General features: G+C 38.4%; 1 protein-coding gene across 3 annotated transcripts in view; it reads right to left on the bottom strand.

The window, feature by feature from the left end:
• VPS41 (VPS41 subunit of HOPS complex) overlaps positions 1 to 18,424 on the bottom strand; it is a 170,901-nt gene that overhangs the window by 134,415 nt on the left and 18,062 nt on the right. For all 3 annotated transcript variants that reach the window (XM_061585727.1, XM_061585725.1, XM_061585726.1), the window contains exons 3-4: positions 5,079 to 5,186; positions 1,037 to 1,114 (exon numbers count right to left, since the gene is read on the bottom strand). In XM_061585727.1, the coding sequence (XP_061441711.1) occupies positions 1,037 to 1,114; positions 5,079 to 5,186 (186 nt within the window). The remainder of the gene's footprint in view (positions 1 to 1,036; positions 1,115 to 5,078; positions 5,187 to 18,424) is intronic.

Here is an 18,424-nt window from a genome sequence, read left to right as displayed (position 1 = left end):
GTCAAGGGTCTAGAGGATTCCTCATGGTCAGCCTCTGCCAGCAGTGTAAGTATGAGCTCCCATCCTATATAGAGCTGCTGTCCCAACAATTTAAACGCTACCTTCATCTCAACAGACAAGCAACACGGTGGTAAAAGTGATGAAATTCAACACCAAGTATTTTCCCAAAAACAGCACCTCTCTTCATCCTTCCCCCTTTCACTCATCCATCCAAGCCTCTTATTCTTCAAAGTGTGCTGCAGTATGTTCACTAAATCTATTTTTATTTCTCTTCCATATTCACTCATGCTAAACATAAGGAAAGCCCAGCTGGCAGGGTATAGAAGGCTGCTGCTTGACAACCAGGTAGCTGTTTAAAAGCAGACAAATCTGCTAATAACAATCAGTTGTTCCCCCACCCTTCTCAACTAGAGCCCAATTCATATGTCACCAAGGCAGCGTCATCAGTGCTGAGAAAACACTTTCTTGTGGTTTGGTACCACAGTAACTTTGAAAACTCTGATCCTAGATTGTCTTCCTTCCCCTGCCAGCAGGGGACGTAATTTTTCAGAAACTACCATGCCACTTCAGTAATGTAACACACACATACACACACAGCCTGTGTATAGTGAGTTTGTGATAACATAGGCTTCCTCCACAGAAAAGGCAAAGAAATAAAGTAAATCCTACTCCTTTCTCCATAGGGAGACGCATATCACCCATCACTTCCTGAAAAAAAATCAGGTAAGGTTTTCATCATTTAACCTGATAAATTGTGGTTCAGTTTTATGACTGTACTACAATAATGGGAATCACATTGGACTGGATCCATGCAAAAGTAGTTGGGCTGAGTCCCCACTGAAATCTTCTTCAGCTAAAAGCTCTATGCTGCAGTGGTTCTGAAGACTGTGGTGCTATGTTACCTAAGTCCAGGTCACATAGCTGGCAGTAGCAGAATTGCCAATGAAGGAGCACAGAGAAGATCCACAAAATTGTGGATGTGGTGAGTAATTCCAGATGTAGCATTTTCAATTACAGAAAAGTAGGTTGTACTTACAACGTCAAACCTTTGGGTGATATTCCCCTGGACATCAAGTAAATAAACCTTGCCATAATGTGTTCCAAGTGCCAAAAACTGAAAAGAAAAAGGAGAAAGATTTTTTTCAGTGAAAATTAAAAACATTCCGTTACTGAACGTACATTACACCAAGTTAGTGTAGTGGTACATGTCAGCTGTCAAAATGAACCTACTGATGAGAAAGAGTGCCCTGCGTATCCTCATGCTACCTCATGGTCTATCACAGCAAATCACAAAATCAGTGTGAAAACAGGAGGAAGTTGAATCTCCCGTAAAAGGGGTTGAGGTCCACTCAGCCTTCCATCCATCTGTGGTCGGTAAAATGAGTACCCGGCATATGCTGGGGGTAAAGAAAGGCTAGGGACAGAACTGGCAATCCCACCCCATATATATGGTCTGCCTAGTAAACGTCGCAAGACATCACCCTAAGAGTCGGAAACGACTCGCACTACAAGTGCGGGGACACCTTTACCTTTTTTAAGGCCACCAAATATAGAAAAGCCAGTTCTCTGCTTCTGCCTCTAAGTCACACTTCATCATGACAGAAGTAACAAGCTGGTTATGCATTTGTGGGGGGTGGGGTGGCAATACAGGTCTCTGTGTAAAGCTGCTATGACTGCTGACCTACGAAGCAAAGGTGGTTACCCTAGATCAAGCAAGCTAGGGAACTTGGGATGGGGGGCATCAGAGGAAGCTTGGCAGCTGGGAAGAGGGAGTGGAATAATAAGGGATGCTCTTGGAAGAATGGAGGAAAGTGGAGTGAAAGGGCTGGGACACTGGAGGAGGGAGAATGAAGCTGAGGTTCTCTCTGCCACCACCACCACCTAACCACCTTTCAGCTTTGAAAGGCACTTTGGTAGGTACTATGTAAAAAAGTATTGTGACACAAAAACAAATCACACTCAAATACCCAGATAAACAGAGACTGTTTTTTTTTTTAATTGCCTCTCCGTTTTATTTTCCTGCATGCAGTTCTTACTCTCTACTCTGCATGGAAGCTTTTCAAACTTTCTCATATGGTGAGATTTAAATTACTCATATAAGTAATTTAGCACAGAAACATGGCCTGGAAAAGGTGGGTCCCTTTTTTAGCAGGGCAGTCCCAGTCTAATATATAGAGAAGCAGGCAAGGCAAATCACACAGTCTGCTCTGGTCCTGCAGTCACACATTTCAGCCATAAAAACATGTAGCAAACCTGTATTTAAATGTGTGCAGAGTGCATCGAGCACATGTGCTGCATGAGCACATAGAATACCCAAAATAATGCAAAAGTGCTCTAGTTGCTATTTCATGATATAATAAGCAGGGTTTTATTTTTTATATATTTAGACTCTAAATAGTTAGAGGTGATCTACAAAAGTCTACTTTACATTACTGAATTCTGACAACTATAAAAAAAATTAAGCAACAAAATGTTTGGCGCTGCTTTGTACAGAAGAGGATGCTTTTTGTTAGCATTACTCAAGTGGTCAGACTCCTAAATTCTCTGTATTTCATTGCATGTGAGCATGCTTCATTGCAGCCTATAATGAAATGCTCAAATTTACAGGCACTACTAAGCGTGTCAGTCAAGCAGCACAATCTTTAAAAAAAAATAACCTTACAGAAAGTCAAGGTTTAAAAGGATTTATCAAAATGGAATTGCTTAAAATGAAATTTCAGTTCAGGCACTTAAAATATGAAGCCACATTAAAGAGAAGTCAAAAAGAGAGAGAGAGGGAGAGGAGAGAAGGGGTTCATTAGAAATTCATCCCCTGCAATGCCTTTCACTCCTGCAAGGTTGCCTTTTTACAGGAAGAAAAAAGTCCCCCGGGTAAAAAATCAATACTAGTTAATAAAACATCAGGTGTGCAGACATAACTAGGTATGACTATTCCACTGCACAGGCCTGCTTGAATGCACCAGGTGCCATGACGATTAGTCATCCAATGCAGACAGCAAGTCCAGTGAAAATATGTTTTAGCATTGCAAGGAAAAAATAATAATTCTGGAGGGAAATTAGTCGGAATATATGCCAGTCTTCAGTACTCCAAACAAAGCCAAAATGTTCTAATCAGAATGTACATCTATCATACAGGCTATAGTTTAATTTATGATGACTCTTTCATAGGGTTTGGTTTTTTTTTAAAAAAAGGTATATACACTCCACCCTCAATTTTTAACTTCAGCATTGTAAGAGGCCAATTCCTAAAAGACCCTACACTCCAGCTTCTAACATTATTGATCCTACTCATAAATAGTGTAGTTTGCTAGAAAACCAGAAGTGCTCAGTTACTTAAAACAATTCTGCTATTGTGTTGTTCTTTGTGACACTAAAATTAGGGTAGTACCTGGACAGTTCCAAACATAGAAAATATTTATAACATGGCCCAAGAAATGTATTTTCTGTTAAAAAAAGAAACATAATAGTTCCAGCTTAAAATTGTCAGCTGTCAAATCATAGAAGCTCAGCAACCTTCAAATATCAATTTTGTTTAATCTATCATGATTCACAATCCCATAGACATTGGACCCTCCTGTTATAAGGAACCTTCTATGAACTGGGGCATGCTATGTTTGTGCAACAACGAATTTCTGTGCAAGAACAGTTTTCCCTTTAAAAAGGGGGGAAGGAACATGAGGAGAGAATGTGGGCTTTTGCATCGTATCACTTTATATCTTCATTGCGTGAAGGGAGGAAAAACAGTTTATTTCTTATTACAGGAAAAAAGAGGATTAATTTGCACTTATTCTTAGTCCTTACTTAATAATTGAAGCTCAATAGGCTTTAAATCTTTTCTCACATGAGACAGCTGCTTTATGTAACATATCCAAAACATTAATATAGGAAGGACCAACACGTATTTACTAGGAGTGTGCATGTAATTTGAATCTCCAGATGAAGGGCGGTGCCTCAAAGGGCTTTGGGGCTTGCCTGAGGTGCAGCAGGATTTGTTCAGAGCTGCATGAGTTGAAGCAGGGGCCCTTGGACCACTTCATGGCACCTTGGTGATGCGGGGGAGAGGGGGAGTAGCTTGCAAAATCAAACCTTGCATCTCTAGCTTAAGGAAAATGCCTGCCAGGTTCAGGAAGGGGCATGAGAATTCCTTTGTGACTGACAGGTCTAGCTTATAATTAAAGAGCATGAGTTTACTGGTATTCTCCAATCCAAGTGCTCTGGAGGAGTGAGCAACTTTGCAAGAGCGAAACCTGTATCTCTAAGCTAAAGTAGTAGCTGCTAGCTTCAGTCTTCTATGAACAGTTCCTCTGAACTTATCCAACCCATGTAAGTAGACTAATCATCCATTATTTGTACAGGTAAGCCCTGTAATATAACATTTATGAAGGAAATGTGAGAAAATTCAACATTGCCCATCTAAGGTAATGGAGATATGATTTCAGATGCCTGGTACCATCAATATATAGTCATGCCCTTGTACAAAGTACATAAAATAGCCCTTAAGTTATGTTCCTTATATTACATTGAGTACATTCTCTCCCTCTCTCTCTCAGATTAATAACGTAATGTTTCCAAACATGGGTGGGTGATGTCTGAGTTGAAGTCAATAATAAATGCAAAAGATTTATCTCAGCATGGGGCCGGGGGAGATCATGTTTATTCATCAAGCACTTGACAAATCTGTCAAAAAAGTGATTGGATAATAGATGGTTGTAGAAGAGTTGCCAAGTAAAAATTTGAATCAAAACACCTTTCTTGTCCTCCACTTCTTCAGGAAGTGGCAGTTAACACAGAAGTACTCCAGGGACAATTTGGGAAGTGTATAAAGAGCTCACAGTTGTCAGAAGCCACTTAAAACGTCTCTAACAGTAATCTCTTTACTTATACCCTTAAACTGGCCATGAAACAAATTCCAGGAAACTCGAAGCATACATACAGCATTTTTAATCACCTTTTGGAGCTGCTAATATCAACTACACCAAAATTCCAACTGTTTTCGTGAAGGCAGAATAAATGCATATTTTTCAAAAGGAAAAATCAAAACACACATGCATTTTTTAAAAAAAGAAAAATACCCTTACCTTCTCATGCACCATCATGCAACTGGCTACATCCTTTTGCAGAATTTCTGTAACACCATTAGAAAGCCTTTCATACTTCAGCTTGGGCTCTTCTTCACTGTCATCTTCCTGCATTAAGAAATGTTAAGAGAAAATAGGGATATAGTTTTTCCTCAGGTTTACTTAAATTTTCCTCATTCCTACCCCCCACCGCCCAAAATACTACAAAGCAACAGGGGTAAAGGCATTCAATTTAGCTCTTATCTATGGTAAGTGGTCACAAAAAACCCTTAGAATTTGTTTAATCTTATTATAAGCAGTCTCCTCTCTTCATTCCAACCTTTTCTATATCCTTCTGAACTCCCACAACTGATTGCTATTATATGATTCCCAAACTGGCCACCAATCAGTTCCATTAAAGACTCACCTACTCTGCTTAAAATGGAAAAAGTATTCTATGGATAATCCAAGCTCTACTTCAGTTTGAAATGTATGTATGTCCCAGGCTACTGACTGAGGGCACATGAGGCTAAGCCGGTGCCTGGATGGGAGACTGCCTGGGAACCATATTAAAGCCGCCTTGGGTTTCTATCAAGAAAAGAAAGGCGGGGTATGTATAAATAAATAAATAAATAAATAAATGTAATAGAACTGTGATACAGTTTACATTTGGACAAGATGCTTCATTTTGATTCAGAACTACATATTAGTACTGAAAGAAATTTCACTTTTCTGCTGGAACACTGAAAACCATTCCATACATTACACAAAAATAAATCCAGGTTTGCCATTGAATACATACTCAACAGAGACTTGCAGACAATCCAGTATGCCTTTAAACACCTTTTTGTCACCTTTACCCATTACATTTTTAGGCACACTCTTAAATCTTAAATATACACCTGAAAATATAATGGGTTGGGTCCAGAGAAGCTTCCTCTGACAGATTCCCTAGATCCAACCCAATTTGTGAAGTGGCTCCTTTCTTTGAATAATTATTGTATGCTCATAACACTGATTTTGTAATTTCACAAGAAGTGTTGCGGCTTATATAATACCAAATATTGGATTATATAGGGAGGCAGCTAACAACTAAACACTTTCTTAATGTGGCAATAACTGTGGGATTCAAGCGCAGACTTATGCTGCATTATATATCAGTGAGACAGTGTACAATAAACTAAGCTATTAAAAAGTTCACAGTATATTTAAAAAAACGGAGAAGTACTAGATATGGTAGAAGTCCTAAATTTCAACTGTTTCATTCACATAGTACAACCAGAGACTTTTGTGTTAAGTTTTTATGACAGAATTGTTAAAAAGGGATTAATATATGGATGTCAACAATCAACGATGCAGTTGTCAAAAACAATGTGTCAAGATGTCCAGCAAGAAGCAATTTTTATTCAGTAACTCCAACACTGAACAAAGTTGTTACCAGTCAGACAGACTCAATGTCAAATTGGAGTGCAGGGCATATATCAGATAATTTAGCTATACTTCTTCATTCTTGACAGATGCAAAACAGTTAAAATCAAAAAGTTAACACAGCCTGTAGCTCGTATGTTATGTGACAATTAATACATAATCCCATTTCCATACATTTTTATTATGAATAAGACACTTCCAATGTTCAAATGATCTGTGCACTCTTAAATATGTAGAGTAAAAATTGAATTCTAGGCATCAAGTCATTATAATAAGATCCAACATGTTGGTGAAGTCTGGACATCAAATGTGCAACCAAAGTGAAAAGTTAATTCTAGTCCCTCAACTATTTTGCATAAAAGCATTCATCCACGGACCATTAGACAAAGTTACTGTAAATAAGTTTTGCCTGTCTTATTTGTGACTGAAAACTAAGTAATTTCACTTGCACATGCATATACAAAAAACATATTTTCAAAAACTCAGCTCACTGAAGCATCCTGCCAGGCTTCAAGAAAAACATGAATAAAGTGAGAAACTTCAAATATTAGGCACACTGATGTACCCATTTCATGATTTTCTGACAGGTATCTCTTATGTTAAATAAAAGTCAAGCAAAAGGTGACTTTGAGAGGGGTTTTCTTTGCTGTAAACAAACAAAATGAAAAACTATTTGTAAAATACAAGATTACTCCATTGCGGCAGACTATATATCACCTTCTAAATAAAAAGAGAGAAAGCATCAACAGCATTTGATGAATCTGAGTTTAACATTTTAAATATATATATATATATATCTCCTAGGAGAAGCTTTTATGCAGCCTGAACTTCTAAAGGTAAACACAAGGCAGCGTAAATAAAAAGCAAATCAATAATTTTTGTTAAATTTTAATAATCCTGCAAACCAACGAATAAAACCATCAGCAGCCTGAGTTGAGATGACAGTTAGCTACGTTTCCATGACAACCTGGTTGAACAGTACAAGTCTTGACTTGCCGTAAAGCTTTAGATATGAACAGAGTGACATTTACCCCATACAGAAAAACTCACAGCTTTCTTCTAAAAAAATCAATTTCTCAACTAACATGGATTTTTACTAAGTATATGGCACTTTTAATTAAAGACAAGTCCTTTACTATCCTTAAGGATTCTCAGGTTTTTTAAGAATAAATTTTATATCATTGTCACTTCAGTATTTTGACACTTTCCCCTCTTCTTCCCTTACATTTTTGTCGCAGAGAACACACATTCAATATTAAGACACATGAAATAGCTGTCATCTATCCTTCAGCTATTCATATAGCATTTTAGTAAGTCAAAAGACTAACATTTTATAGACTTATAACACTAAGACAAAGGACTTATTTCACTTCCTATAGCTCCCACATATCCAGTGGTGACTTTGAACAGCAGACATTTCCCACAGACCCCCACCACAGCATATCACAAAATGCTTTTGAAAATCCCCTCCCCCCTTTTTTAGTTGCCCGGTTCTTTGGATCCCAGAAACCACAGCTGCAATCCAATACAGAATTAATCAGAACTGCTTATCAATGATGCAACCAAGAAATATGAGCAATAAAATAATAAATAAATAAGTCTACTGAAATCAATGTACTTCTGCATATATAAATCTGTGGCCTATACTTGAATGTGAATATATGTATGCACAGGTGTGCAGTTCAAAACTTGAAAGAAAACTTTCAACAATACCCACAGAAAACGTGAGGTTCAAACTATAGCTGGGATTTTAAAGAAAACAAATACATAACTAAGCTATTGTATAACTACCCGTTTGTCGTAGTAATCAATTTAAAATCATATTCCATTTGTTCACTATTTGCCTTCTTACTCTGCATCTGAAAATACAAGAACAGCCAAGTTATTACACAACAAGAACCCTCCACTATCTGTGGACTGTTCCTGCTGAAAGCTCTACAAATAACCCTAATGTAATTAACTAAGAGATCAGGAAACTGTTTAGGGCTATAACATTCATTAAGACCAAATTCCTTAGAGCAAATCAATGGAATGGTGCTCTTTCTCTCTCTGTAATCAAACAACATGTTGCTCTACATCAGCCTTCCCCAATCTGGTGCCCTCCAGATGCTTTGAACTACAACTCCCATTAGCCCCAACATGGCTGTGTTGGCTAGTGCTTAAAATATCTGGAGGGTACCAGGTTGGGGAAGGCTATTCTACACAACTTAAAAAGCTACATTCGCTTTCTATTAGCATTTCAAATATTAGCAAATACCTTGTAATTCTTATCTCATTTATCCCTTCAACAACTCAAGGAAGCTAAATAAGGTGAAATTTATTTATTTTATTAGATGTATATCCCACACCTCTCTCCAAATGAGCCCAAGGCACATATGATGACAATCTCTTAAACCATGGTTAAATTAATGAAAGTGGGTTGAGGATTTTCACACTCCTTCCCCCAAGTAAATTCCACTGTCCCACTATTATTGTAGTGAATGGATATATCAGCATTTAACTCATCAGGTTCTCCACTTAACCTGTGGTTGATGCATAGTTAACATATTCTTAGCTGCAAGATGGGATTCATCAAAAGGATGAAGGTGTGCAGGGAGGGAAGTGCACAATTTCAAAACCTGCCCCTTATCTCTTTATCACAATTATATATCAGCCCATAGAAGGAATCACTCAAGTTTCCCTTCAGTCATTCTAACGTTGGTTCTTCAAAGAAGGAAAATGGGCCTTAAGAAGACATCAGAGTGAGGGGAATAAAATAAGAGCAGACGCTAATTCATGCCTGCCATCATTACTGGGGCAACAGAAAGCACATCAGAAATTCAGACTCCCTTAGTCTCCTCAGTTATTTCCATCAACAGAACAGAGCCTGTTCATCCTAGGCTAGGGGTTGCCAGCATAGCACCCACGGCCACCCTTACAATTTTAACTAGTCTTTATTTTCATTGATTTCAAGTTTTTGTACGCCCCTTTTGTACGCCCCTTAATTCAAAAGTAATTAAGCAGTATATAAATTGCAGCAACAACTACAACATGCTCACAGAGGCCTTCCGTGGTGCACACAGGGTTCCCCTCCTTCCCCAGTTGAAATTAAGCTTGAAAGAAGCATTCTACTGTAGCCAACAGAATAGGCTGCAGTATGTGCTTGGTTGTACAGTTTCTCCAGTTTCCAAATATACCCATGGGCCCCAAAGGTTAACAACAGTACTAGGATCTGTTAAGCCTTTCCACTCCCCCCACCCCAAATATTTTATGATATGTCATCTTAATGGCTGCACATTGTTGTTGAGAAGGGATGAGGGGAAGGGAAGAAGGATGAATTTAGAAAGAACCCTTCCACAACTGTTTTTTGTGGGCCTGTATTTTTTAGAGCTGTCAACTAACTAACCGTTTTTAGACTTGTTGGGCTTTTACTCACTTAACTAATTAAATGAAAGTAACTGGGCATATTAACAAAAAAGGTATAATTGTTTGAAAGGTATTGGAACTGTGAGATTACTCACAATTTAATACGTAAATGGCACTGATAACTGTTAGAAGAAAACACTATCTTTAATATTTATTTTTATCCATTTGGAAATATGGAATACTATCATTATTCCACTCTTTCTCCACAGGGCTGTGGAGTCGGAGTCGTGGAGTCGGAAGCAATTTTGGGTGGAGTCGGAAGCAGTTTTGGGTGGAGTTGGAGTTGGAAGCAGTTTTGGGTGGAGTCGGAAGCAGTTTTGGGTGGAGTCGGAGTCGGAAGCAGTTTTGGGTGGAGTCGGAGTCGGAAGCAGTTTTGGGTGGAGTCGGAAGCAGTTTTGGGTGGAGTCGGAGTCGGAAGCAGTTTTGGGTGGAGTCGGAGTCGGAAGCAGTTTTGGGTGGAGTCGGAGTCGGAAGCAGTTTTAGGTGGAGTCGGAGTCAGTAGAAATGTACTGACTCCAACTTCAAAATAAAATTAATATTTTAATACTAATTTATTAATATTAATACATTAATATACATTTGCCATTTATGAAGGAGTCTGAGTCAGACAGTAGAAAAATTAATATACATTTGCCATTTATGAAGGAGTCAGAGTCGGGCAGTAGAAAAATAGAGGAGTCGGAGTCGGACAGTAGAAAAATAGAGTCAGAGTTGGAGTTGGAGTCGAAGGTTTGACATACCGACTCCACAGCCCTGTTTCTCCAAGGAGCTCAGGGAAGTTTGCATGGCTTCCCTCCCCCCTTCCCCCCAAATTCTCACAACAAAGCTTTGAGGCAGGTTAGACTGAGAGAGAGGAAATGGCACAATATTATCTTCTAGGGCTTTGTGGTTGGGAATTTGAGCTTTGGTTGCCACAGTCTGTCCAACGATGCAGCCACTATACTACACAGGCTCTCAAAATAGACACCTCCACATTATAACACAGCTTCAGAAATAAGCATTTCAAATCCCATCAGTCTTGTAGAAGATTCAGGTTTTAAAAGTGTATTGACACTGAAAGTAATAATTCAAAATCAGTTTCAATGCCTGTGGTTTTTACTGCTAGGACACTAGTACTGGGAAATCTGTTGTCTTTGGTTGAAAAATGGAAGGGAGAAAAAACGTTTATGTTTCTTTTCCAACAAATCTGGAACAGGAAGAAGGTAACAGAAACCTTCAATCTCAGCCTCACCTATCAATTGGGGGCCAAATCTGAATCTGTGAATAAAACTTTATCTAATTAACCTACCGATTAATTCCATCAAGGCTTGTAGCCAGCATAAGGACTACATAAAGCATAACTAATCAATGGAAGAACTAGGTTATTTCCTCTCATTAAACTTGTCAGTGAATCAAATTTTAAAGTCCCACAGTAGCATTCCTGGTCATCATTATCATCATTTATTTGTATGCCACCTTTCCACAGCTGAGCCATGCTCAAGGCGGCTTACAACATCGAAAAATTACATGATTCATTCTAACAGTTACAAAAATAAAACAAAATATAGTCAACCACAGTCATAAGCAATAAACTAATGAAAACATCTCTATAAATATACAATAAAATTAAGCAATCTCCACATACCATGTAAATGTGTACTGCCTTCAAGTCGATTCCGCCTTATGGCGACCCTATAAATAGGGTTTTCATGAGGCCGAGAAGCAGTGACTGGCCCAAGGTCACCCAGTGTGCTTCATGGCTATGTAGGTATTTGAACCCTCACTTCCCAGGTCATACTTCATAATAATGTATAACAATAAAAATGCAAAGCTATACTCCCTAAAACAGCAAAAGTGCACCTCTAAAATTAAATTTTGACCCCAAAAAGAACGCCTTAAAAATATCCCCAGTAGCCTATAGACATCCTGAGCAGCAGGTCTTTCAGGTCTAGTAGCAAGGTGGCTCCTTGCCCTTTCAGCAGTTGCTGCTTTTGTAGCTGGAGTAAGACAGGGTAGATGGGAATTAGCCAGCAATGCAGGAAGCAGGTCTTGCAGAACTCACACAGGTGAGATGGTTTCTGTCCCCTTCAGCATTTGCTGCTTTTTGTAGCAACACGGGGTGGGGGGATCACTCCATTTCATTACCAAAGTATGATCCCCTCAAGCCTAATCACCAAAAGCCCTTGGCTGCTGAATTGGTCAAGATGTATTAGGACATTAGGTTTTCTCTCAGCAATCTCCCTCTCTCTATTTCCTTTCAATTCATTTTCTACAGAGAACTTATTTAAGCCTTTCACCTTCTTGGGGCAATGTAGTGTACACTAAGGCAAAGAATTATGCTTATATGGCTGCTACCTCTGAATATATATTAAAATAGTTGTATTGAGAGCAAATAATACAATATATAGGTGAAAAGAAAGCAAACAACTTTTTCCGCTATTCTGGGTTGCCCTAAATTAAAGTCACGCCATCAGAGTGAAATGCCAACTTCAGTTTCACTTTTAGAAGGCTGCCAGCACTGAAGATGAGTTAGGTTACAAGAAGCAAAGGTTTTAACTCTGCAATGAATCACAAGATCCCATAGTGCACAATCCATCCACAATCCGTTGACATGACTTGTCCCCAATGCCACCATAGGCAGTTTACCCCAGCACATTCTAGGCAATGCTTCTCAGAAGGTTACACAACAGTAAAAATGTCAGATTAGATTTTAATTTAGATGCTACTTTTCTATAAACAATTATGCTAAAAGTGCTGCATAACACACACCAAAAACAGCAACATTCATTCAGCACATGTGGTATGAGGCATTTAAAGCTGACTGTGTTTGTTCGCATATGGGAAGGCTGTGTTAGTGCATCATAGCTTGTGTATTGGCCCACAGTCCTCAAACTTCATTAACCAATTCAATTTCTCTGTGCTTCCCACATAACAAGTTATATGAAGTCCCCTGTAGGGAGTCTGAGCCACTGTCAATGGAAAAAAAGCTGTTCAATAACCAGATTATTTCTGGGATCACCTCCTCCCCTATAGACCGTGTAGTCTGTGGATGGGAGCCTCCTAACCATACCAAAACCTACAGAAGTTCATCTGGTGAGGTGCAGAGGAAAGTTTTCTCTGTTGCGATGCCTATCGTGTTGAACTTTCTCCCCTTTGAGATCAGGCAGGCACCAACTTTGGGATGTTTCCAACAGCTATTAAAGATGTATTTGATTTCTCAAGTATATCCTAAACCTTAGCTCTGGTCCCTTGATTCTCTGCTTACTGAGATTATGTTTTAGTGCCGATTATTAATTTTTATTTAATATTATGTTTTTATTATGTTAATATTTGCAATACTGATGGTTTATTATCCACGTACTAAATTGATCTCACCTGAACAAAGTTATGTTGGTATACATTAGTGATAAGTATGATTTTTTAAAAAGAAAATAGACTTGATTGGGACTCATCTGCACAATGCCATGCATGACCAATGGAACATTTGGTTGACATTTATTGAGCAGCTACATGCCACATGGGGAAGCCACTTTTGAAATGAGATTTTCAAAAGCTATTTGTGATATGGAGCAGTTTAACAGGAAACAGCAACAATCCACTGGGCATTCCCAAGCTCTTGACCAGGCCCAGTGCTAGAGGGTGGCCAGGTGAGGCACTGGCCAAGGGCCCAGGAGCTCACGGAGGCCCCTCACCATCACGGGCCTTGCTTTCTGCCCCTAGGCTGCCTGGGTGATGAGTCCAATCTCCAGGTGACTCATGGCCCAGGTCCCAACTGGCAGAGTGCAGGTGCTGACAGTCACAGAAGACTGGGAGAGGAGAAGGTGCTGCTGTTGTCTGGCATGTGGAGTGATGAGAGCCTAAAGGGGTGAGGCCAGAATGGTTTGGAGAGGGGAGCAAGGGGAGGAGCAGTTGTTGCATCAGGAGCTGGAGAAGAATGCAGGACTTGGAACTTGCAGTGAAGGTGGCAGCAGTGTCAATACCTGCTGCCACTGCCGCCAAAACAGAAAGCAGCACAGCACCGGGAGCCAGTCAGCTCTTCTGCCTGGCTGAGGTGTGAGAGAAGTGGAGATGGGAGAACGTGCAGCAGCCCCAGCATGTCTCCTTTTCCTATTCCTTTTTTTTTACAATAATTTTTATTCAAATTTTCATAAAACATACAAAACAAAATCATAAAACATTCAAAGACAAAAAACAAAACAAAACAAAAATGATTAAACAAAAAAATAAAATGTTGACTTCCCATTTGTCGCAGATCAAATCAGTTGTAGGTCTACAATATATAACAATCCTGTCTCTTAAATTATATTATAAAATCACTTTCCTCCAGTAGTTACCTTAATTAATCATCAAATCTCATAAACATTACTTTATTCTTTCCACAAAAAGTCAAAGAGAGGTTTCAATTCTTTAAGAAATGTATCTATCAATTTTTCTCCAAATAAACATGTCGATTAATCCATCTCGTTAATAATAATAATAATATTATTGTCATAACCATAGTCCAAATAAACATATCGATTAATCCATCTCATCAAAATCTGTTAGGTCCAATAATTTCAATAGCCATTATTCCATTATCCATATTAATTCCATCTTCCATCTTCAATAGTCCTGTTAAGTCCAGTAATTTCAGTGTCCAATCTTCCATTATCAGTATTCCATAATAATCTTGCTGTCATAGCCATAGTCATATAATAAGAGTCTGATGGGAATTTCCTCTATCCCAAATATTTTCTTGCCATCAATTCTGAATAAGTTGCTGAAATATTGTTGTAAAGTCATATCTCTGTTCTTCTTTTTTACAAAATGCACTGGCTCATCTCTTAAGAGTTTTTCCATTGTCACATGGCTGCAGTTAATTCCATAGATTTTCTCTATATCAAGCTCCATCACGTCATTCCAGTCCAGAAGATTATCCAAGCCATTGATAACTTTATCTCTAATATCTTCATTAATTTCTTCAGAGATAACGTTAAATTCCAAACAGTAGATTTTATTTCTAATATCCATAAACTCCAGATCTTTTTCCAATTCCACATTTGTTCCAATCTCCAGGGCTTGTATCTTCCCTTTATTTTTTCTTTTCTCATCTCTGATCTCATTCTCCTCTCTCACAGGATCCCCTATTTCTTTAAGCTCCTGCGTCATTTTGCTCAGTTCAATTTTCAGCTCCTTACTGCCCTGTCGCAGGGTTTGTTTCGTTATCTCAATCTCATCCATTATTTTCTGAAACATAATTACTTCCAGATTCTCAGCCACTTTCTTGATTGCCATTTTTAAAACCACGAAAACAAAACAAAACAAAAATAAAGAAGAACCACTTCTTATTTCAGCAACAATTGGGTTAATATTCCAGGCTTGATGACATCACAGCATAAACAGAGCAGCCTGCCTTATCTCTCTATGTTCAAGAATGCAAAACAAATTTAGTTCCCAGCATCAAAACAGTTAGTGGCGTCGTGAAGAAGCAGATTCGTCAAAATAAAATAGACCAAAAAGAGAATAGTCCCAGACAATATAATGTTCCTCGGAATAGAAATCCCTCTTCTGTTTATATCTTTAGAATGCACTTCCAGGACAGCTTTTTGCAATAGAAACAGAGATAAGCTGTTAATTTCGTGAATAACAGAGAAGAGTTATAGCTCACCCAGAAGTTCTTTAAAGCTGATTCATTTGACAAATCTCTTTTTGCTGCAACAATTTAAACCAAGTAAAAAAAAGAATAGAAAGAAGGGTGCTTGCCTGTTAGTCCGTTTTCTCTTTGAAGAAAAGATAAACGTATCGCATTAATCAGATAGAGCTTGTTCGGAAGTCCGTCCAGCATTGCTGGCTGGACCTTTTCTCATAAATTAATGAAATCCAGTCCTCCCAACAAAAACAGGCTTTTGAGGTTGATCTCTACGTGTCTCCCTGTCCGGGAGAAATTTCATCAGTCAAAAAAAAATGTTCTGACTGATTTATATCTGAATAAGCTTCTTTTGAGGCGGGAGCCCGTCTCAAAAGCAGGCACAAGCGAAGTCACCCTTCCCAAAAGTCTCCTTTTCCTATTCCACAGTCTTTTTCCCCATTTGCAGCCCTCCTTCCCATTCATTCTTCCTGTCCTCACACTCCAAGGGCTTCTTTGACCATCCGCCATCCATTTCCTCTCCTCCAGCTTTGCTTGCTACAGCTTCACCCTCACCTCACTCTTTAACCAATACTAAACACTCTCATCTGCATTTAAGCTCCACTGATTTTATGGGGCTTCCTTCTGAGTAAGTATGCTTAAGTTTGCTATGTAAAGTGTTAGAACACAACAGCTATCTCATTTTCCATCCCACTTACTTCTTTGCTGGCATATTCTGAAAAATAGGACAGCGATATTAATAATCTTCGGAGGGGGAAGCAAGGACATAGAAGCCCAGAAAGCTGCCTTAGACCCAGTCAGACCTAGCTCAATATTGTCAGCACTGACTCGCAGCAGCTCTCCAGGGTTTCAGACTGGGGCATTCCCAGCCCTACCTGGAGATGCCAGGGACTGAACTTGGTGCTTTCTGCATGGGGCTTTACCACTGAGCTATGGCCCTTCCCCAATATAATATTTGAACCACTGAGACTTTGCAACAGAGAAGAGGGGTTATCTGCATTTTGTACCCAATTTGGATTTCTAAGGTAAAAAAATAATCCCAATAAATTGTATGCCTACTCAGAGGTAAGCCCCACTGAGCTCCATGGGACTTACTTCCAGGTAAGGAAGTATAGGATTGTTGATTAACCTATAACTGCAAATTATATTGTTCACAAAAAAGTAAAAAACCCAAGCAGTGACAATCAAAAGGTGTATTGTTTTACTTTGACAACAAGGGGTTTCTATATTGGTCAATATTTGTTTTACTTACAAGGGCTGGGGCCAAGAGGGAGGAGGAGTGTGATTTTAAGAGGAAAGGGACAAGAGGCCCACTAGCTGCCAATGCCCAAGGGCCCTCAGACACCCAGGACCACCCCTGCTCTTGACATGCCTTAAACAGCTCTCTGGATTTTTTAGTAGAACCCTTGTGTTTTACTTCTCCTTCCTTTACACGAGCCCTAATAGGATAAATATGAAAAGCAATGCAGTATACAAAATTTAGTCAAATTTTTTCTCCACTTTTTGAACAGTTTATCCTGCTATTTTCCCTCTCCAAAGGATTTCATCAGCCTTAAAGTGTAACTCCAGATTCTGCACAAAACTAAAATGCATATAGGATTATTCATGGAAACAGAAACCTACACAAAAGTAACACTTTTGATCATTTTCTTCTTTATCTGTGGTAGGGAGATTGAGAAATGGAAAGAAAAAATAAAATAAATGTACATCATACATGCAATTTCAGAAACGCTATACAATGTAGAGTTAAAGAAAATATCTTAGTGCTTCAAGATTGCAGGGAATATACTTTTCAAGCTAAAGTAGTTTTTTCTCCTGAGAATTAAAATACCGTTTTAGATTACTGTTTGTTCATCATATCAAGTAGCCTGTCTACTTGATAAGAAAGAGTTCATAATGCTCCAAATTATATGTAAGAAAATTAATTGATGAGCAATTTATCAATTGATAAAAAATGATCTGATACAATTGCATGAAGTATTAACAAAAACTAGATCTACCAGCTCAACTGAAATGTTTGCTTGACGCATGACCTTATACAATAAATATGCAAACTTATGGAGAGCTATTTTATATGCTCTAATTTAAACATCTGGGAATTGACTGACAACATATAAATAGCGGTAAAATTACAATCCTATTCACACTTACCTAGGGGTAAACCCCACTGAACACAGTGGGATTTACTTCTGAATAAACAAACATGATGGTCTGTCAGACTGATAAATACAGAGTTCACAATTAAATGCTGTACAAAATATAAATCTATAAATTTAAATTAGATATAAATCTAATAAATAAAAAATAATAAACAATAAACAATAAAATTAATCACATAGCATTTTGCAATGTTTGCGTAGGATCTGCTCAAACTATAATTTTTTATTATTTTGTGATTGGGCACAATCCATCATGCGGTTTTCCTGTGCATATGGCCCCTAAAATTAGTGATAGTTGAACAGAAGTGCACCATTATTATTATTATTATTATTATTATTAGTAGTAGTAGTAGTAGTAGTAGTAGTAGTAGTAGTAGTAGTAGTAGTAGTGTTTCTATAGCATAATTAATGTTCATGGCAGTTTACAGAGAAAAATAAGCAAAAAAGACAGGTTCTTACTCCAAAAGCTTGTAATCAATTTTTTGACATTAAGAAGGCAAGAAAAGCATCCAAAGGAATGGACAAGTGTAATAGCGGACAGTATTACGCAAACACAGTTAGCATGTGCTTAGGTCTTAAGCATATGCTTAAGCCTAAGAATTCAAGGAAGAATTGGCCTCTTAGGAGGCACTGCACAATCCCATTCCCTCTCCTTCACCATCACTGGCTGCTTTCTGCGGCTGGAAGTAACAGGGATTCAAAGAGGATAAAAGTACAAGAAGCTACAGAGTAAAAGGAAGAAAGCTTGAAAGGGCAGGGAGGTTTAGAAG

Source organism: Rhineura floridana, chromosome 10, assembly GCF_030035675.1.
Source record: "Rhineura floridana isolate rRhiFlo1 chromosome 10, rRhiFlo1.hap2, whole genome shotgun sequence".
Taxonomy (NCBI): domain Eukaryota; kingdom Metazoa; phylum Chordata; class Lepidosauria; order Squamata; family Rhineuridae; genus Rhineura; species Rhineura floridana.
Note: the sequence above shows the minus strand (reverse complement) of the source record. Positions and strands in the feature narration are given on the sequence as shown.